Source organism: Vombatus ursinus, unplaced genomic scaffold (assembly GCF_900497805.2).
Source record: "Vombatus ursinus unplaced genomic scaffold, bare-nosed wombat genome assembly UNPS02014793.1, whole genome shotgun sequence".
NCBI lineage: Eukaryota > Metazoa > Chordata > Mammalia > Diprotodontia > Vombatidae > Vombatus > Vombatus ursinus.
Window position 1 is genome coordinate 21777428 of NW_020954571.1, and position 23236 is coordinate 21800663.

The window sequence follows — 23236 nt, forward strand, 5'->3', positions numbered from 1 at the left end:
TTGTTTATTTGATATTGAGTCTTGTTCTATGATTTCAACTGTGGAGGGAAATTCTCTCTACTCTGAAACTCATAAATCACTGAACAAAGCATTTTTAAGCACCTACTATGTGCTGGGCAGCATTGGGGATACAAAGACCAAAAATGGACCAGTTCCTCTCCTCAAGGAGCTCACATATTATTAGCAAGAGGACAACTTATCCCCACTACTTTTAATCTTAGATAATAATATAATCTTGTCTGGGCTCACCAAGAGGTTAGGTGATTTGCCTATGGTCATATGTAAACTCATACCTTCTTGGCTCAAAGACTAAATCTCTATCCGTTACCCACAATGTTTCTTTTATTTGATAGATGATTTATAAAATAACCTATTTGCTTGTTTTTGTTTTATTTTCATATCTTGAATGTACTTTCTCTTACTTTCCACCTCGTAGAACCCCTAGATCCCTTCAAAAAATAAGTGTAGCTCAGGTACAGTCTCTTGCATGAAAGGCCTTTCCTGACTCATATCCTTCCTCCTTTCCTCCTCTCAGTTCCCAGCGGTTTCAATTTCTCTCTCTCTCTCTCTCTCCCTCTCCCCCCCTTCCTTTTTCTCCTCCTTCCCCCATCTTACTTTTCATTTCATTATCTCTGTGCATATTGTATCTCCCATTTAGAATGCAAACTCCTTGAGGATAGGCCTGTTTTATTTTTGTTTTCGTATCCCAGGTGTCTAGCACTAAGCTATGTACTTGACAGATGCTTCATTGATGTCTGATGGCTTGAATTGTTTAGTAGCCACATAGACCTAAGCTGATAGTTAAACCACTTTTGAAAAAAAAATCTGTGCTTTAATGTTGGCAAAAACTTTTTTTTTCCTGAAACCAGTTCCAGCCTTCAAATTGATTACAGACTAAAAATGAATGTAATAGAACTGGATTTTAGCTAAATCCAGTAGAGAAAATACTCTGTAGAGAAAAATGAATTCTGAAATTGTTTGGAAAAGCAGTTGCCCACTGATTGATTTCTTGTGTCATGCTAGAAGTGACTGTATGAAACAACGAATGTCATTTTAGTAGTAGGTGTAGTGATATCCAACTTGTTGATCCCATTTGTATTCTACCTTATAAGCTTCTACAATGTAAGAACAGTGAAATTCAGAAAGGGGAAATATTAAAAGTTAAACATTAAGATAGTGCTTTGATACTAGTGTCAAGGTTGTAGAATGACTTCAACAGTGGAATGTATAAAAGATAATCATTTGGGACATAGTTTTAATAAGGTAAAGCATGACTTGACACAATAGTGATTTAAAATTACATGTGAGTATGATTTTAGAAGTGGCTGCTAGACAAGAAAAGGGCCAAATTTTTATTATGTATTTTTTCATTGTTAAGAAAAGAGTTTATTTTCATCAGGAGAGGTTACTTTCCAGAAAACCGGTATGTGTGTGATTTACTTTGTGGCAAACAATGGTGTGCTCTGATTCAATTGATTTTGCATTTGTGGTATATTTTGTGGTATATAAGATTAAAATAACATGTGGTACATAAGCTTAAAATAAGCTACAGAATGGTAGCTTATTTTATATTTTAAATATAATAGTCTATTAAATACTTATTTATGAAAGACATGAAATTTTACTATTCCTGCTAAGTTATCTGAATTCTTAAGTTGAATGTTAAACTACTGGCTTGCATTTTGAATATATAATGCTTTAGTATATTTATGCTAAATAATTAATTTTTAAGGATAGGGATTTGATAAGAACCTGTGATTTCATTAGGGCAGACAACTCCAAGAGGAGGAAAGTGCTTCCACCGGCAACTTAAAGTTGCCTAAATCAGTGTGGTTAAGTGACAGGCCTAGAGTCATGCAGCCACTATGTGTAAAAGGTGGACCAGGAACCCAGGTTTTCTTGGCTTCATGACTTCTTATGCCATGTAGTCTCCCAGTTTTTATAACTCAAGGAATATTCATCCCATGAGTGATTGTGTGATCTGACAGAAAGGAATATAACTGAAATTACATTCCAGTCTCAGCCCTGATACTAATCCATTAGGTGACCCAGAACAAGTCACTTAACATCTCTAGGCTTCAGTCACCTCATCTGTAAAATAACAGGGGTGGACCATATTATTTCTCATGTCCTAACATCTCTAAAATTCTCCTAAATGACTCTTAATTTATTAGTCCCGACAGATTAGTTCTTATATATTCCCTACTTCAACTTGCTAAGAAATATTGATTAAAAAGAAGATATAATGAAAATTAGCCCTATTCAACTTCATCTGTGGCATTTTCTAGATTGTCTGTGTTCTAATAGAATATTATAATTTATTATCAAAGACATTGTCATTGTTTACTAACTCCAGAATCATAAATTCAGTGTATAAATAAAAAATAGAGTAAATATATTTTTACCTAATGATCTTCATTATAAAAATCAGTTCAGGAAAAAATATTCAAGTAAATGAATGAAAATACCTTTAAGTGATTGCCAATATGTATTTTTTTAAATAAGAGAAATTAAGCAAGGTAGGTCCTACACTATACCCTTAAAAGGTCAGCAGACAGGATCTCTGCCAAACCCCAGAAAAGTAGAGTTCCTTTAATGAAGGGCCTTCATCAAAAATTTCCTGTCTCTCGTTTCCAGGAGGAAAAAAAAAATAAAGGCATACTACTTCTATGGTGACTATACGGGAAGAAAAGCAAGCTCTTAGCAGATACTCAGAATACTGAAGGTTTTAAGCATAAATTAAACTGGATAGAGAAGGGAACTTACACTTTTTAGTATTCAATATTTTATATATTTTTCATTGGCTGAAAATTTAATTACATGACTATAATTAATTTTAAAATTCCTTAAAGTCATGGATTTTGGTGGCATGCAACATTTGTGAAATAAATTCCAATGGCCACACTGTGTACAAATGCATGTTATAGATATTAATAAAATTTACTGAAATAAATGAAAGAATGGAAAAAGATCTCTTAGGCAAAGCTACCATCTGTAATTTGAACTACTTTTGAAGCTAAAAGAACCCAGAAATTATGAACCTTTAACATACAGATTTATAAGCAGGGATCGCATACTAAAACTTTTTTATGCCCTATAGTACTTAGCACAGATGCTGGGCACAAGATGGATACTCTATAAATACATATTTCTTCAAGTGAGAGGAACTACAAATTTCTTGAATCTCATTACCTATACATTTTCTCCTCACCAGCAGTCTCCATTTTATCTGACTACAATCTCAATAAGCATTCTGTCATACACTTCTATTATGACTGTCATAGGAGAGTCCTTTTCTGATTTGCACGACCAACCTAATATCCTCAAATTTAAAGCAATTACATCCTAATAGAAAGGTAAAGACTCTAGAAACAGCAACTTGAATGCTAATCCCCAGGAGGGAACATAAAATCAAGTCAAGTCAACAAAGAGTTCCCTATGTCAAAGAAATCACAGGTCTAGGCCTCATCTTCAAACCCCTTTTTCTCATCTTGTATTGTCTATAATTATCCATAATAATTGTATAATTTATAGCCTACAGTTTAGTTGAAAAATATACAATTAGCATGTGGACTGTGTCTGAGATAAGATGACAAGTTTGGAGTCCCTAGTCCCCTTGACTAAAACTGCTCATGATTCCTGAGTTCTAAGGTTTGGTTATGACCATTTCAGAAAACGTCACAGGGATGGTTAAAAAAGAAAGGACAGCTTCTCATCTCCTCTAATACCCTTTCATTGTAATATCATCAACTCTCATGGGCTCAGTTATCTTTTGTGTGAAGATGACTGCTATATCTACATATATAGCCCTAATCACCAACTACCTTTGGGCAGATATGCCATAGGCATTTCAAACTCAGTATATCCTACACAGAATTCAAACCCCATCTCCCCCCAAATTGTCCTTCCTCTACATTTCTCTCTTTCTATTAAGGGCATTACCTACCAGTAGCTTCCCCAGGTTCACAACCTTGAAGTAATCGTTAATTCTTCCCTTTCTTTAGCTCCATTTCAAGGCAGGTGTCAAATCTTGTCTGTTTCTCCTTTACAACGTCTCTTAACATTCATTCCCTCCTTTCCTGTCATATAGATACCACTCTAGTTCAGACCCTTTCACCTCCCAACTAGACTATTGCAACGCCTATTTGCAATAGACTCTTAATTGAACTCCTGGTTTTAATCTCTATCTCTAATCAGACCTCTACACAGCTGTCAAATTAGCATTTCAAAGTATGAAGCACACATTGTTATTCTCCTGCTCAAGCATCTTCAGTTGTTTCTCATTGCTCCTAGGATAAAATGCAAACATCTCAATAAGGTTATTAAAACCCTTTATAATCTGCTACAATCTTTTCAGGATACATTATTTCCTCTCATGTACTTTTGTTTTAGCCTAACCATCCTGTTTTCTGTTACCCAAAACCAGTATTCCGTTTCTTCCTTCCATGATTTTACAAAGGCTAAAATATGCCCTTCACTTCTCATGGTATCCCTGGTTTCTTTCAAAGCTTAACTCATGTATTATCTCCTACAGGAAACCTTTCCTGAGGCCTTGAGTTGTCCAATTTTCTTTGTTCTTGCATTCCTCCCCAAAACCTCCATAGATTTATAAGCTCCTTGAGATGTCCAGAATTATTTTTTGGTTTGTCTTTGTATCCAGCATAGTGCTTTGCACATAATAGGCACTTAATGTTTAATTGAATTGTATTATATATAAAAATATGTATGTAATATGTAATTTGTTGCCAAATACACTGTATCCCAAACTTTATCCACCAGATTTTAAAAGCAATCAGTTCAAAAAATAATGGCAAATTATCAAAGCAAATATAGCTCAATCACAAGTTTAAAAAAACAAACAAACAAACATTGAAATAAACAAAAAAGAGTTAGGCAGCACTCTCAAACTATTTCAATTATGTAAGAAAGTTTGACTGAAAAATCAGACTAAATAATATCATATTTAGTGTGACTTCTTAAGAAAAACTACTCAATAGAAAAAATATGCCTGGGATATTCTTAAAACTGTATAGTTCAAAGATGACTTAGAAGATTCTAGTGCCTTCCTTTTCTGCATTTTTTCTTTTCTTCTGTGCATTTTTGGTAGTAGTAAATTATTTCTAAGTAGTTTTTTTTTTTCACTGTTGGTCCAGTGGAGCTGAGAGAAGTGTTGACTATTGGAGGGTTCTAGAATCTCCTGAGTCTGTCTGAAGGAACAAATGAATGGTTTCCATTTTGACAAAGTATAGTATCTCTCACCACCAGTAATCCTGGCTATTCATGATCTAAGTTCGAATTACAAGTTTAGAGAAACAACAATGCTAGCACATTTCCACATTCCTGCTGATGTCACTTACGTAGTGTTAAGTGTTATACTTGGAAAATGGTTTGTTTGAAATTCGGTTTCAATCAGGATCTCATACCACATAACACAATAAACTCCAAATAGATTCATTATGGATATATAAGATGTTACATCACAAACAAATTAAAGATGAAGGAAAAATCTATTTCCCATCTATGGACAAAGGAACATTTAATAACCAGATAGAGCATGGAGAATACCATAGAAGGTAAAATGGACAATTTTCTTTCTACAAAATTGAGAGGGCTGTGTACAACCAAAATAAGTACAGTTAAAATTAGAAGGGAAAGTTAACTGGGGGAAAACTTGCAGCAAAATTCTTTGATTAAGGACCAATGTCTAAGATATACAAGGAATTGATTCAAATATGTGAGAATGATAGCCATTCTCCAGTAGATCAGTGGTCAAAAGATACGAACAGGGGCAGCTGATGGCGCAGTGGATAGAACACCGGCCCTGGATTCAAAAGGACCTGAGTTCAAATCTGGCCTCAGACACATAACACTCACTAGCTGTGTGACTCTGGGCAAGTCACTTTGCCTAACAAAAAAAAAAAAAAAAAAGACCACAAACAAAAAAAAGATATGAACAAGCACTTCTCAAAGAAAGAAATCCAAACAAAAATGGACCACATGAAAAAGTTCTCCAAATCACTAGTAATTAGAGAAACAGAAATTAAAATAATTCTGAAGTTCTGCCTCAAGCCTATCAAGTTGGCGATGGTTATAAAAACATCAAATGGCAAGTATTTGGACATGGCAAATGAGTAGATGTTTTTCTTCTCTGTTTTTGTTAGTCAAGGGTCTGCTGGTAAATGTTTAAAAATAACACACTTTAAAGTTTAGTTCACATTAATCACATTTTCTTAAATCTTTAGACAATAAACAGAACAAGAAATCAAGTTTTGATTTGCAGTTTGCCTATGTTTGAAGTTTAAATGCTCGCACTGAAAATTTAATAGCAAAGTCTCCCTAACCAGTTCGAGCTGGCTCCAGCACACCCCAACAGTATTTTGTTTTTCTTTACGTAGGGAATGGAGAAGATTTAGAGGGGAAGGGGAACAAGGAATGAACCTAGAAAGCAAACAAAAAAGAGAAGACAATAAAGAAAAGGTAGTCAGTGAAGTGTTTTTTAAAATGTGCAGAAGAAAACTGCAGAAAGTTAAGAAGAAAACAGATAAGGACAGCTTATAAATTATGTTGAGTTATTATATTTAAATTATGTTGAATTATATGTATATATTTTAAAAGCAAGCTGTATGCAAGAGATTTGCATTTTCATATGTTATCATTTTCTATCCTAGTTTGTATATGGAAATACTGGGTTTGGTGTTTGTTAAATTTTAAATTTTAAAAATTAAAAAAAAACTGGTTTGGTAGTTAGATACATGCATGTTGGGGTGGGGGAAAGGAAACCAGAATAAGGAAGGTCTAGTTGGCTATTTTTTTTGTCTACCTTAGTTTAATCAAATTCACTGCCCAGCTGATCTTTGCAGAGAAAGAAACTGAGAAATAGTTGATTTTGTGAAACTTTTTGATCCAGACACATACTGACTGTGTGGTCCTGGGCAGGTCACTTAACTTTTCAGTCTTCTATGCATTCCCTAAGTCTCTTAAGTTGCAGAGGAGTTGCCAGCCTGTACTGATTAAAGTTCTTCACCAGGAACTTCCTACACCAATGGAACTACAGGTATAGCCCTTGTCCTAGTCCTTATCCCTGTATAAATATGGTGGCTATGGAATAGTAGTGAATATACTCATTTTTGTGAATGATGGTGTTAGACAGTTTTATGAAACCATCCCTTTAAGTCTATTTTAATATTAGGAAGCCATTTCCAGCATAACTTATTGAATGCATGTCAATTGATTATCTAGCATGCAGCTAACAGGAATCATTCAGTAATCAGAAATACAGCAAACCCTCAAATTGCTAGAAGTTTGAGAGAGCTTATTAGATAAAAAAAGAACTGAGAATGTAAAATTTAAACAATAGCTTCTTTGTCAGTTGAGTTTGAGATATCTACAGGATGTCTGCCTATATATGAAAGTTAAAAGGGATGCTGTATTTGATTGGTGAACTCACCCAACAGTTAGAACCCATGGGTGCTGGAGAGCAGAAATGTGGATATTAAAGCATGCAGAGGAGCAGAGTAAGCAACAGATGGTAGAAGAGCAGCATTAATGGGAGAGAGAGTAGAAACAGTAATAGTAAGAGTTGGAAGAGGAAGACATTTTTTAAAATATAGGGGGAAATGAAAGAGCTCTCAGACACTGGGAAATCGAGGAAAGCAAAATACATCACTTTATTCCTTGACCATGACAGTAAACTCTCCAATCTTATAGATTATAGATTATGTTTTTGGAAAATGTAATGAAAGTTATGGTTTTATCTTCTTTAAAAATATTTGTATTGGTATCAGTAATTCATTAAGTGAAATTTAAACTAAGTTGGTGGATAGTAGGTAAGAGCTCTGGACTTGAAGTCAAGAAGATCTGAATTTAAATTCTGCCTCAGATACTTACTGGGCATTCTCATTCACAGTTTCCTCTTCTATAAAATGGGGATAATAATAATATTTACTCGACTTGATATAGTACTGAACCTAACATCAGGCAAACGTGAATTCATATCTGGTCTCAGACACTTACTTAGATGATGCTAGATAAATCACTTAACCTCTGTCTCTCTCAATTTCCTCATTTGTAAAATGGGGATATTAATAGCATTTTCCTCCTAGGGTTATTTTGAGGATAAAATAAGATAATATTTATAAACTGCTTTACAAACCTTAAAATACAATAAGCATTATTGTTATTTTTGTTAGTCTCTTCTTAATCCCTTACAATCTGGCTTCTGATTTTATCATTTCACCAAAACCACTCTTTCTGAAGTTACCAGTGATCTTTTAGTTGCCAAATCCAGTGGACTTTTCTGCATCCTCATTCTCCTTGACTTTTCTGCAGCTTTTGACACTATTGATCAACTTCTCCTCCTTGACTTTTCTATCTTGGTTTTTGGGACACTATTCTCTTCTGGTTCTCCTCCTACATATCTGACTATTCCTTCTCAGTTTCTTTTGCTGGATCCTCACCAAGATCGTGACCTCTCCCTCTTGGTTCTATACTGGGCCCTCTTCCCTTCTCCCTCTATATTACTTTACCTGATGATCTCATCAGCTTCCATGGATAAAATTACTCTCTCTATGTTGATGACTCTCAAATCTACCTTTCCTGTACCAATCTCTGCTGACTTTGCTGATTTTGCATCTCCATCTGCCTTCAGACATCTCAAACTCTATATCCTATAGATATCTTAAATTCAACATGTCCAAAACAGAACTCATTATCTTTCCCCCTAAATCCTCCCCCCCTTCCCTTGCTTCATTTTTATTGTCCAGGACATCATCTTTTCAGTCCCTTAGCCTCATAACCTAGGCATCATCCTAAATTGCTCATTATCTCTCACCCCTCATATCCAAACTGTTGCCAAAGTCTATTGATTTCACCTCTGAAATATCTGTCATATATGCCTCCTTCTCTCCTCTGACACTGCCACCATTCTGGTTCAAGCCTTTATCACCTCGTGCCTGGACTATTGAAATAGGCTGCTGGTAGGACTGGCTGTCTCAAGTCCCTGCCCACTCCAATCTGTCCTCCATTCACCAACGTGATTTTTCTACAGTCCAAGCCTAATCATGTCACTCTCCTACTCAATAAATTCCAGTGGCTTATCATTGCCTTGAAGATCAAATACAAAGTGCTTTGTTTGACATTCAAAGTCCTTCATAACCTAGCTTCCTCCTACCTTTCCAGTCACCTTCCATCTTATTCACTGACACGTATTTTTTTTTTTTTTGATCTACTAACACTGGCTTCCTTACTGTTACAAAAAGAAGGCATTCTATCCCAGGTCTAGGTATTTTCTCTGGCTGTTCCCCCTGCCTGGAGTGTTCTCCCTTATCCTCCCAAACTACTGACCTCCCTAACTTCCTTTAAGTCCCAACTAAAATCTCACCCTCTACCGGAAGCCTCTCCCAACCCCTTTTTAATTCTAGTGCCTTCCCTCTGTTAATTATTTATTTATGCCATATATAATTTGCTCTGTCTATATTTGTTTGCATGTTGTCTCCTCCATTAGATTGTGAGTTTTTTGAGGGCAAGGCTTGTCTTCTGCCTCTTTTTGTATTCCCAGTTCTTAGAACAGTTCCTGGCACATAGCAGGCCAAATAAATGTTGATTGATTGATTGATTGATAGTTGTGAGGATACAGAAATAGTGCTTTGCAATCTGTAAAGTGTTACCTATTACAAAAACAGCTTTCTGAAGAAAGAATCTCTGAAGATCAGGAAGCAGCAAAGAACTAATTAGCAGTAGTTCTGTTTTTAAAATAATAGCTGAAAATGATAAAAAATCATTATCTATGATTGAGGAAAAGAGGAGTGGTTAAGTTGTTGAACAACAGTGAAATCATTGATCAATTTTCATGAGGTGAAAAATAATAGAGAAAACTAATAAAAGCAATTAGGATAAGCTGGTAGGAAAAGAGAGAGTCTCTGACATCATTGGATTTGGGAATGTTTCCTTATTGATAAAAAGTAATATATTAAGTAGAAGTGGATGTTTCCTGTGAAACAAAGTATACTGGTAAAATTCATGTGGTTTTCTGAATGTCATGCTAATATAATAATGTAATAGAGTTTAAATGAAGGAAAGCCTAGGCATTAACCCTTGAGTTCTTTTTTTCATTTTATTCAGCAGCCTTTAAATGTTCCAAATTAAGGAACCAAATTCCCCAATTTAGAGTGAAACAAAATAAGCTTGTGCAAATTCAAAAGAGAAACAGTCAAGAATTCATAGACTTGTATATAAAATTAGATTTGGGGGTCAGCATGAGTCAAGAAAATTTAGTTTCAGTAAACTCATGCTCATCCAAAATAACAAGTGTTAAAGTCATTTGTAAATAATGTTTTGATTTTCTGGCTTTTTGAGATTAAAGATTTTTAAAATCTCTTATGTAACTATAAAACATATATAGAAAGTTTTTCAGAGGAAGATTATTTCCTGGTAATAACTAATAAATATTTTAAAAATCTGTTTCAATTATCTCTATCTTCTGTTTTTAGCATATTTTCCTTTAATGCAATTAAAAACTGGATGTCAAGCAAAAAGAGCACTTTAATATGCAGAAAGTGATACCCTGTTAGAGACATTTTGAATGACTTCCAGATGCTATGGGCAGTATAATTCTGAATCAGACTGACCCAAGAGTGAGCCACAAGAATTTTGTGGGAAGGTACTCTAAAATAAACAGACATGTGAACTAATGAAACTGAAGTTCTAAATGTTTCTACATCATAATCTCTTTATTTACCATGTATGTTACAGTAAGCATTACATAAAGAACTGATTCTTTTTTTTATAGAACTGGATAAAGATGAAATAGCTTCAGAGAATAACGTAATTGGAAGGACATACTGAAGGGAAAACAAGCTACACAGTCAATACACAAAGTGTTTTTTGGATCTATGGGTCAGTTCAGAGTATGGCACCTGTCTCCTTGCTCAAAAGTTAGAATTGGAAACTGAAGGAGCTTAGGTTCTCTTGTGACAGAAAGCTGCCAACATTACCCAGCAATGGAGCCTCCTGAAAACTCTTCCTGCACACTTTTGTGCCCTTAAGTAGTACAAACCTTCAAGTACTATAAGTATTATTGTTATGCTAATTAATGTCATGCTAATATAATAAAGTAATAGAGTTTAAATGAAAGAAAGCCTAGACATTAACCCTTGAGTTTTTTTTTTCATTTTATTCAGTAGCCTTTAAATGTTCCAAATTAAGAAACCAAATTCCCCAATTTAGAGTGAAACAAAATAAGCTTGTGCAGATTCAAAAGAGAAACAGTCAAGAATTCATAGGCTAGATACTTCACAAGCCTGTTCCTCACCTAAGACATCATGAGCAGGGATGAGAATCTTGTTTCAACTACTAATGCTGCATGGGCCAAAAGGCAGATCATGACTGTAAAATCCATGACCCGTAAGGATGGACAAGTTTCTCTTTTGACCCCAATGGCATATATATTGATAAAGAAGAGAGTCATAGGAGTTGACAGAACTTGAGTGTGCTAGGTCTAAGGGGAGCCTCTTTGGTGAACCCAGGGGATTCCCTTTTCTCTAACTACTATAGCCTAATGCCAGGGACTGAGCTCTCTGGTAACTGAGACCTGGTTGTATCCTTTGCATTATATCCCTCTTCCTCCAGTGACTCTGGTACAATGTAAAGAGCACTGACTATGGAGTCAGAGTTCCTATGTTCAAATCAGCCCTGTGATACTACTTGTGTGACTTTGGCCAAATCATAACCTCCTCAGATCTCATTTTCCTTAACTGTAAATTGAGGGTATTGAACTCAGATGGTCTCTGAGGTCCCTTCTAGTGCTCGATCTATGAAACTCTGAGCTCTTCCTTCAGGTTAGCCATCTAGCTGAGCTCTGTTTTATGTGGGAACCATGTCTTAATAAAAGCCCACTGGTTTATGTATTATAACTCATCTGTCTGGGACAGAAATTGGTTGGATCTTTTGCAAAGAAATGGATGATAATAGATGTTGCTTTTTGCTTCCTTATTTATTCCCTGCCCCCACCCCTCCCAATATAAAAGGAAAAACACAGAATGAGCTTATACCCAGATCCCAAAACAGTGAGGAAAATTCATCTTACCTTTCTAGAGAACATTAAACAACATTGTTCCTGTTGTGTACTAACATTTCTTGAGAATACAAGTGACATCCTAGTGGTGAATCACCACTTCATCCAGGATGCACAGACATGTCAAACTAGGAACTGGAAAGCTTCAGGAACAGCCAAATCATTATGGGAGAGGTATTTGTCAGTTCACATCTTCCTTGATAAGTTTCATTCGGTATTGAGATGTTGAGTGCAAGCTAACTAGGGAGGTGCTTAACCTGGCAGGAATCAATTCTACTATGCCATCCTCAACGAAGGATTGGAGCCAGAGTACTTTGATCATCTATCACTGAACATTCTGGGAATACTGAGGTCTGACTGGAAGGTTTGGTGGAGTCAGTGTTGCTGCTTTTCTAGTACATACTTATAATGTCATCAAGAATGATGCTACAGGCTTTCCTTAAAAATCACAGAATCTAAGTGTTGAAAGGGACCTCAGTTCATCTCAATACTTCCCAAAAGAATCCCCAGTACAATATATCAGACAAGTGTTCATCCAGCCTCTGTTAGAAGGCTGCCAATGTGAAGGAAACCATTACCTCCCAAGGCATTCCTTACAGTTTATGGGCAGCTTTAATTGTTAGGAAAAATTTCTTGATATCAAGCTTATATTTTCCTCTTTTCATAAGTCTACCCATAGCTCTTGGTTCTTTTCACTCTTCACTTTTCTCATTTTCCTATTCTAATTGGTATTGTTTCTTACTTTTTAAAGACTAGTCTCATGATGGACCAGATGAATGCCCATAGACCTCTAAGGAGTATTTGGAAAGTGACCTAGGGTAGAGCTAGACTTCTCTCCAGTTTCTCCAAACTTCAACAGATGTCACCCAATTTTAATAGGCAGAAGAACAATTCTGTGTCATGATGGGAGCAGGATATTTCTGTGGTCACTTGAGTTCAAGAGAGTAGAGAGCAAAGATCAAGGCTAATTTTGGTTTTCAGGTGTCAGAATAGTGTAAATGTGGAAGAGGTTTAATTGCAACCCCACCTCTAGTGACTCCATTTCTTCTAAACTTCATGATTATCCACTCTAGAACCTCTTAGTACATAAGGATCTCTTTATCCTTCCCCAAATTTCTTTGTCTTTATTTGTTTTTTGGGTAGGTATTCCATCTTCTCTTTTTGGACCTGGTTAGAGCTGTGTTATTATTACTTTTCTCATTGTTATTGGTAGGGTGCTTTACCAAGGAAAAGGAAGATGCTAAGTGGGGCAAGGCCTGAAACTCCTCCTTCCAGGAGCAGAAACTCCCCATACCAGGATAGTAAATAGATGGTTGCCAACTTTTTGCTTAGATTTTTTTCCAGATACAATGTTTGAGAAATCTGTCTCCATATAAGATGCAGAGGAGTGTTTGAAAAGATTTTATGATTCAGTGTTAAATCATTTTGCAGATGTTTATGCTTTGTTGTTTTATGAAACATGTATGAAGATGCTGCTTGGATAGATGTTTACTGGTGATTTAGTAGTTAATTCGGTCTAGGAGTCACTGTTTTCTAAAATTCCATTTCTCTGACTCTGAGATACTGATGCTAGGCAATATACACAAAACAGATCAAAAAGAGAAAGAAGAGTTCCATATACATCAAAATAATCATAGTAGTACTTTTTGTAATAACAAAGTACTGGAAATAGGGTAATGTCCACTGATTAGGAAATGGCTAAAGCAGATACATAAATGCAATGAATATTATTGCTATGGCATAAAAAATAAAGAAAATTATCAGTTTAAAAAAAATTAAAGCACATAGGTTTTTTTTCAATTGCAAATTCTCTTCTTCTTCCTCCCTCCGCCATACCAGAAGTCAAGAAAAACAAAACCTAATACAAACATGTATAGTTATGTAAAACAAATTTCCAGATTAGCCATGAATATGATCACTTCAAAGAGGCATAGGAAGACTTAAAGAAACTGATGCAGAGGGAAGTAAACAGAGCTAGGAAAATAATATACAAGATTACTAAAACCATATGAATGTTAAGAAAAAGTAATTAAAAAATTAAATCAAATGTATCATAATCATAATGGCTAAATATGGCCCCAGAAAAGAGATGGGAAACTGTACCTCTCTCTCTTTTTCAAGTGTGGGATTATGGGTGTGAAACATTGTACAGTCAGACTTGGTTAAATTGCTTAGTTTTGCTGAATTGCTTCCCCCTTCCCCCTTTTTTTTATTCTTTGTTACAAGGGAAGGATTACTCACTCTACAGGGAAGGTGGGAGAGTATATTGAGAAATGAAGTTAATGTAAAAACAAAAGATATAGATAAAATTTTAATTTTTTTGAAAATAGTAATAAAGTAACAAAGAAGATTGTGTTCCCTTCTTAGGAAGATGTTCTATGTGCAGAAGTCCTTGGAGAAAAAGAATTCATAGTTTCTCTAAAATTGACACTTTAATTTTTACAAAACTTGGATTGAAAGAAAGAGTTCACCTGACTTATCCTCTTGTCTGGCTAGCACAAGGAGATTAATTGTGAAAGATTATGTAGATTGTTTAAATAAGTATATGAGAAGAATCTTCCTTTTCATATGGGAAATCAACGCATATCTAAAGTCATTTTGCTTCCTAAACTTTTAAGAATGAGAAGGGTATTTAAATTCTCATTTACTTTTATAGATATGATTTTATATAATAAAATTTCCTAGGCTGAAAATTATAATGTAATGGAAATTGGACCTTGATATTCTAATTTGGTCTATTTTTACTCTGAATTTGAATTTATAGCAATGACATAATTAGATGAACTCTGGTAGGAGAGAATCCCACTATGGAAAAGTGATACACAATGAATTTGTTATTTTTCTGTACAAATTCACCATAGGTTACTGAACTAGAGAACCTGAGGACTCATGTTGAATAATTTGAACAATTACTTTTATATTCCAATTGAACTTTGAAAAAATTTGAAAATAAGAAGAGACAATACTTGCTTTTAGGAGAAAATTTGTTTTATTTCAATAAATTAAAATATTACAATGTGGAAAGGGGGACTAAAATGCATGGAGCTAAGAGAAGAGTGAACTTAGTGAGAATGGTGACACACACACCCTTCTTTATTTATCAGCAGCTTCATTTGCCTTGCAAGCCAAGGATAGTAATTTTCAGATGCTATTTGTAATGAAGCACTTTTTATGCCTAGGAGCTTCTCCTATGAAAAACTGAGGTAACTTACTCATCTCCAGAATGGTTTTCAGAAGGCTTTACCTTCTGATGCTGTTACGCTTTGTTATGAGACTAGTGTTTGAATCTTACCTTTGATACTTGCTAATTATGTGACTATATCCGGGTCCTCATTAGGTGATGAAAAGAATACCAGCTCTGGAGTCAGAGGATATAGATTCAAATCGCACTTCTGATGGTGGTTACTTGTATGAATGTGGGAAGGTCACTTCTCCTCCCCTCCCCAGTTTCTTCCGCAAAATGAGAGGACTGGACTATATGGTCTCCAAGGGCTCTCACAGCTCTAGATCTATGATCCCATGAACTATAAAATTATGACAAGTGCACCAATTTTTCCTACCTTATAGGGTTGTTGTGAAAATCCAGTGAAATAATGTGTGAAGTCTTTTGCATGCCTTGATTAATGTCAGCTATTATTGCTGTTATTTTATTACAAAGAGCCACTGTAATTTTTATTATGTTAGCATGGTTAAGATTTGCTTTAAGTCCTTCTACCTACTATCATTTTTACTTGCAATTGATATTAATTTGTCTCATATTAAAGTATAGTCTGATAAGAATTATAGTAATGATGTCAAATGTCATATATAGACAAGAAGTAAAGCTGGAAATGACTTATCAACAGTTAGTAGTTATTAAACCCATTGTGCACTTGCCAATATTAATGGAAAGAAGATAATTAGCAAGCTACATAATATTTATGCAGATACTTTGATGTTTTGCAATGAGTATAAATGCTAGAACTTACTGTGTAGGATGGAATCCAATGGGACTGTAGTGGTTCTTAATATGTGTTTATGATCCTGTTTTGAGCCTAGTTTTATATATTTCCTTGAGCAGCCCTCTTTTAATAGTCTCAATAAATTAGAAGACCAAATTGGTTCTAAAAGTTATTATTGACATGATAGGCATGCTGAAGAATTAGGAGCTTGCCAATAAGGGCAGAATACTAGCAAGCTGCCTGCTAGAGTGTTTATGAGTAGCATAATGAAGCCATAATAATGGTTCTGAGTAGTACAGCTGAATAATGAATCAGTCTCAGGTGGATATATACAAGAAATGGGAAAAATTGGAGAAGCAGAAGCCTAAGTGGTGGCTGGACTCTTCTAAAGCTCCACATTATGAAGGGTGGCCTCTACTTGGTTGACTACAGGCCTGTCTGTTATCTCCTTTGGGTAGTATGAAGAAGCAGCATCGGAGTTGGGTCTTTTGTTGGAAGACTTGGTTTTAAATTTTGCCTCAATCATGAAACATTTACATGACCTCAGGTAAATCTCTTAACCTACATAGGCCTCAGTCTCTTCCTGTGCAAAATGAGGGGGATAAACTAGATGGTTTCTAAGGACCTTTCCAGCTCTAATTCTTTAATCCCATGATAAGACATTGAATGAATTTACAACTCTGGGGATAACTGTAACCCAGGATCAAAGTAGGAATAAAGTCTTAGTGTGTGGCATGTACAAGAGATCCTACTAGGACCTCCAAGGCTGTCCATATATGGAGGAAGAAGCACCCCCAGGATCCTCATGTCAAGTTGATAGTGGCATTCCCTTCATCCTTTCAAGGCTTTTGAAGTATGTCTTACCATGAGTTGATACTTTTGTGAGCTATGGCTTTGCCTTGTCTGGCCTCTACTATTGAGAGCCTTGAACATAATGCAAGGTTGCATTGAGGATCACCTCAAATCAAGGCAAGCATTTTAAATTTTTCATTGTTCAGAACTATTTCTCTACAGATGTCTATTTTTTTTTTTTTTGCGAAAACCTCCTAGTCCCTGAGGAAACGGCAGAAATTCATTTGTTCTCGTTCTTTCTCTTTTTTGGGGGGGAAATAAAAGGACTTGCTCCCATAAGCAATGTAGATAGTTCCTTAATGAAATAAATGAGATCTGACTTCTTTGTCCTTTTGTTTCTGCCGATTCTTTATTTCAAGTCTGTGGTAATTTAAAATAGGTTTAAAAACATATTGGAACAGGTAAAACTTGTTCAAGAGCTCAGAATTGAGAAAGCTTCTAACATAGGGAATAGTTTGATACTTGCAGAAAATCAATCTGCTTTTATTTGCTCCTTCCTTATAGGATCATGGTCACACACAAGTGTCTCCATATCGCCAGGATCACTCCTTAATCATGAGGTCTATTGTCCATATGACGGATGCTGCTCGTTCTGGGATTATGCCTGCTGCCCAGCTCACAACCATTAACCAATCTCAGCTCAGTGCCCAGCTGGGATTAAATTTAGGGGGTGCCACTATGCCTCACACATCTCCTTCACCTCCTGCAAGCAAATCAGCAACTCCTTCCCCTTCAAGCTCTATCAATGAAGAAGATGCAGATGAGTCAAACAGAGTAAGTCCAGCATTATCATCTTGGTTACTATTTATCATTTAACTGGACAGTATTCAATCTGCATTACTGATCATCTGTCCATGGTCTTCATAGAAAATGTGAAAGTATTCCATGAGTATCTTTGTATCCATTCTTGATGTTACCCTGTGGAACTGTATATTGTCTATTGTGGAGAGGTTAATACCGATAAGGGACCAATGGATTTAGAAAGGTATATGAATTTGTAGTTGCTATTTTTTTTTAATTTTGGAGGAAAAACATCCCTGGATTGGGAATCAGGAAACCCTGGTTTCATTCTTGGCACTGGCATTAACTAGTTATGAGATTTTGATGTCTCTGGGCCTTAGTTTTCCCAAATATGAAATGAAAAACTTGTTTTAGATAACATTTAAGGGCAGCTAGGTGGCACAGTGGGTAGAGTGTCAGATCTGGAGTCAAAGAGATTCATCTTCATGAGTTCTAATCCAGCCTTAGACACTTACTAGCTGTGTGACCATGGGCAAGTCACTTAACCTTGTTTGCCTCATTTTCCTCATCTGTAAAATGAGCTCGAAAAGGACATAGTAAAATATTCCATTGTCTTTGCCAAGAAAAACCTAAATGGGGTCACAAAGAGTTGGATACAACTGAAAAATGACTGAACGACGACAGATAACCTTTAAAGTTCCTTTCAGTTCTAGGAATATCTGAATCTATTTTTTTTTTAACCAATATGAGCATTTGAAAGACTAAACAATGCATTTGAAAATAATGTGTTGTTTTTTGGCTATTTATCACTTAGTAAGCATTTTTATACCTTTGTTCTTACTTTGTGAATATCACTTATACAACATGTCCCAAAAGCCTTAATGAAGTTTAGCTTAGTTTTAAGCTATTAAAGCTTAACACTGCACAAGCTTTGGGACACCTTGTATTTGTTCTGTAGCGCTATATAGACATAAATAACACTTTCCTTTTAAAAATGGATACCTTATATTTTTTACATCACCTGCATTTCCCAACCTAACTATCCTTCCTTCTACTCCTATCATTTAAGCCTGATGGCTTAAAACAACCACAAAACAACAACAAATTTAAAGAAGGAAATAAACAGGTAAGCAAAACCAACCAACACATCAAGCAAACTTGACATTAGCTGTAGTGCTCCACAACTGAGGTCAAACACCTCTTATTTGGGATCTAGTTTGTTGAATGACACATTGAAAGAATAAATGAGTAAAAAAAAAAACACTTATTAAGTACTTGTTGTGTACCAAGCACTGTGTTAAACCCCGGGGACTGAAATACAAAAGTAAAAGTAACCCCTGTTCTCTTTTTCTTTTTTTTGCTAGGCAATGGGGTTAAGTGACTTGCCCAGAGTCACACAGCTAGTAAGTGTCAAGTGTCTGAGGCCAGATTTGAACTCAGGTCCTCCTGACTCCAGGGCCGGTGCTCTATCTACTGCGCCAGCTAGCTGCCCCCAACCCCTGCTCTCAAGGAGTGCGATTCTAATGGGGTAGATAGCACATACAGGGAAATGATGGAAGTATTTTGTTTTGAAAAGTCATGGAGATAGTGAGTAGAACCTTAAAGGAGTAAATGGACATGCCTTTTCTAGCAGCAATGGTAGTATTAATTTCAATATGGTTCCAAAATTGGAAATCAGAATGTGTGTTTTAGGGAGTTAGAGGGTGGGTGGTAGAGGGTACATATAGTGGCTAGCAGAGCAGCTTAAGATAAGATTGCCGGGGCATGAGGTGAAGCATGGCTGGAGCCATATAGATAGAGTGAGTTGCATGTGACATTCACCAATCAGGTCAGCAAGTTTGCAGGTCTGGAGTTCCAGATCTGAAAAGGGGAAGTCTTTCAGGGATGTCCTCTGGTCCTAAGGTCCTCAGGGTTATCACACATATAAATTACCAAAGATTATCAACATTCATCTGTTTAATTTTTAAACAATCAAATATTATTGTCACATCTGGGCCATGTTTCCAATAGCTTGGAGAGGATACTAGGGGACAACATGAGGAGAAACAAAGGACTTCAGAAGTTTATTTCTGTCTTTAAGAAAAGAAAAGGAGTTAAGTTATTTTAAGGGGGACATACACAGCATAGGAGCTGCTGTTATAATATGAGGATGCCATTGTAGCTATAGCCCAACTCATATAAAGATTGGGCTTGTCTGGGAATAATTTCATGATGAGTGCATGCATCTTTAGCTGGTTTCTTATCACAGTATTGGAACTCTCATAAAAAAGTTAATGCTACTTTGTCTCTTTAGGAATTTTAGTAATTGGGAAATATTACAGATGATTTTTATTCAGAAGATAATGGTTCTCTGGGAAGATCTGAAATGTAGTGAACTGAATGGCTGGTGGTGGAGATCTAAGACAGCATCTTTAATCTCTGATCCAGTACTGACCTCAGCTAGAGTTAATTTTTATTTTACCAAAATTTGACTTTTTACGAAGTTTCTACCAGGCTTTTACAGATCTTCAGTGCAGCTAATGGAATCAGTAGGAGAGGAAGCATAGTTTAGTGGATAAAACACAGGCGATAAAAAGCTGCCCCCCCCACCTTCTGACAGCGACATTATATGAATAAATGAAATGAAATCATATGCAAAAGACTTTGAGGCATGTGAAGTATGTGGATTTGGCAAGGGTTGTTATATTAATTTAAGGTGTTTATAATGCTTTAATAAGTGCCTTTGAAATTTTTAAAAATTCACACTATGGGGATGAAGATGAGTAGAGAAAATGAACTGTTATTGAAAATTTTGATAGTAGAATTCATATTCTAGGGTTCACTTATCACATAATAAGTATCTTTAGCATTTTTAAAAAATTTAAATGTCAACTATTACTTTTTTATAGGTTTTTAATTTTAGAAAGAATATCAGTTCTCTTTCTTGCTATACCTAAGGTACTTTTGACATTTTTACGTTACTTGCTATATTCTTAAAAAGTTAACATTTTTCTAGAAATAGAAGATGACCTTTAACTCATAGTGAAAGTTTTAGTCATTGTAGCTAATATCCACTTAGATTTAGAGAGGCCTATTGGCAAAGTGACATTCTCATGAAATCAGCCTCAACAATCACATTTCTAAACTGTTCATACACACTAATGATGAGCTGTTTAAAATATTGAAAGATGGTCAGTATTTTACAGATCATTAAACTTTTGCTGCTAAAGCCTAACATTAGCAAAACAGACTATGCATCCATATGTTGTATAGTATGTGCATAATACCATATAGGACATTGGATACATTTTATTGTGATGGCTCTTGAGTATATGTATTACAAATTTGAATCTCATTTAAAAGTGTTGACACTTTTAGATAGCAGTTTAGCAGTTGTAGATAAACATTTTCCCTTTTGTTCATGGTGGCTCATCTGTTGATGATTTAATGGAACCTAAAAAGGACAATTGTAGGCCTAAATCTTGCTGCAATCCGTGTGGATATATTTTAAGCAATAATTTTTTTTTAATGCTTTGTAGGCCATTGGAGAGAAAAGAGCTGCTCCAGATTCTGGCAAGAAGCCCAAAACTCCAAAGAAAAAGAAAAAGAAAGATCCCAATGAGCCACAGAAACCAGTGTCAGCATATGCCCTATTCTTCAGAGACACCCAAGCTGCAATTAAAGGTCAAAACCCCAATGCAACCTTTGGAGAGGTCTCAAAAATAGTAGCATCAATGTGGGACAGCCTGGGTGAAGAACAAAAGCAGGTAATGAAGGCTATCCCATGGAAATGAATTAAATCTACCAACATGAGTCCATATTTACATCTTGCTTTATGTGTACGTGTAATAGAATACAAAGCCCTTGCCTGTAATAGCACTGCAGGGTGAATGGCATATTTGACAGAGTTGTTATCTTTCCAAGTAAACAATTTATGATAATATGGTTGTGTCTTATAATAGCCTTTGTGTGGGAGAGGGAAAATCATCCTACTGTTCTCTGAGTATTATAGATTTTTTTTTTATTAGCTTCAAGAATGAATGCTCAGAAGTCAATGAAGGTAAGAGTGGAAGAGATCTTCAGTGGCCCACAAGCATCAACTTTTGATAATAACCTTTTTCTTTTTAAATAATGTGAGTTTTTTTCTTCATTGAAAGTTACACTAGAAAAAGCTTAGGTACATCATGCTTGCCTTTTCATTGATCATTTTTCTGAACCTTTGTACTGCCCTGGTTGGTTTCCAAACTTTGAAGCTCACTCTGCATGCCTCATTATAGTAGCCAAGCATTTGAAATTTTATTCCAAGTTCATTTTAGAGCTCCACTGTCTGGTAGGCTTTCAGAGATTAACTATGCTGGTAGGAAATACTTCCTTAGGGCTTTATTCTCCCCTTCATGACCATGTACCTCCTATGCACCAACAGAGGAATGAATGAAGTCCTTGGATGTCTGTCCTCCCCTTACTACATGCATGAAATGCCACTTACCATTAATAGGAGTTAATGCTTACATATTGACAGAAGAATAGATCCGTATTAGGAATAAAGTGGAATCATTGTTTCTGAAGAGTGGAAAACTCTTGATTTTATTTAAAAAACATAAATGTAATTTGTAAAAGTTGTTTGGTTAGGACAGTGAAGACTGATGGAGAATTTTTACCAGTTAGCCAAAATAAAAAGTAATTTCCATAGATTATTGGTTCTTGTTCCTAGAATCATAAACAAATCCCAAAAGGCTTTCGAACTACTGCATCTAACAGACAATTTGGTTAGGAGTGCAATGCTATTTTTACCTAATACAAGGATTCTAGAGTAAATATTAACATTTTGATTTCCTGAAGTGTAGGTACATTGAATATTATGGATTTTTATATGCATAGCTCAATAGCCACACTCATGAAACATCACTTCATTCCCCCCCTCCCAATTTCTTCAAATCCTATTTAAAATCCTTTCCAAAGAAAACCAAGATTGAAATTGCCTCATATATTTTTTCATTTTCTTTCATTCATTTCATTCATTTTTTTATGTTCAGTTTACAATATTATTTGGAGCAGGTAAAAGAGCTCTTTGAAAACAAGTATAAAGAGAAGAAAAATATTGATGAGGAAAAATAGGTAGTGAAATTATTTGTAGTAATCTGTATTTTTATTTGATTTATTACCTTGGAAAACTAGTGGAGTTGAACTAGAAAAGACAGCAATTTGGACAAAATTTGTATGGATGTATATATGTGTATATATATATATATATATATATATATATATATATTATATATAATCTAACCTGTAGTTAGAAACTTGAAAATCTTTTCTCCTTTTGCAATAGTGGAGAGTATATCCATGTTTAATTAGGCTGTCTTTTCTAACATTTTAAAATCAAAGCCACAGAAGCAGGCCCTTTGTGTGCTTTTTATTGTGACCTAATTTTCTTATTTTTAGTGCAGAATTGAGATGCTAAAGGTGATATTCATTGTCATGTTTTAATAGGTATATAAAAGAAAAACTGAGGCTGCCAAGAAAGAATACCTAAAGGCACTTGCTGCTTATCGAGCAAGTCTTGTTTCCAAGGTAAGGCTGCTGACTTGAATCAGATATTGGCTCAAGTTAAGAAATGATTATTTTAAATATTTAGTCATAACACTCAAAGCTATTC

The 23236-nt window shown here is 35.4% G+C and overlaps 1 protein-coding gene across 2 annotated transcripts in view; it reads left to right on the forward strand.

Annotated features, from left to right (window-relative positions):
* The window catches only part of TOX3 (TOX high mobility group box family member 3), a 127807-nt gene that overhangs the window by 94726 nt on the left and 9845 nt on the right, over window positions 1–23236 (forward strand). For both annotated transcript variants that reach the window (XM_027869677.1, XM_027869678.1), the window contains exons 4-6: window positions 17368–17637; window positions 21123–21350; window positions 23071–23151. In XM_027869677.1, coding sequence (XP_027725478.1) covers window positions 17368–17637; window positions 21123–21350; window positions 23071–23151 — 579 coding nt within the window. The remainder of the gene's footprint in view (window positions 1–17367; window positions 17638–21122; window positions 21351–23070; window positions 23152–23236) is intronic.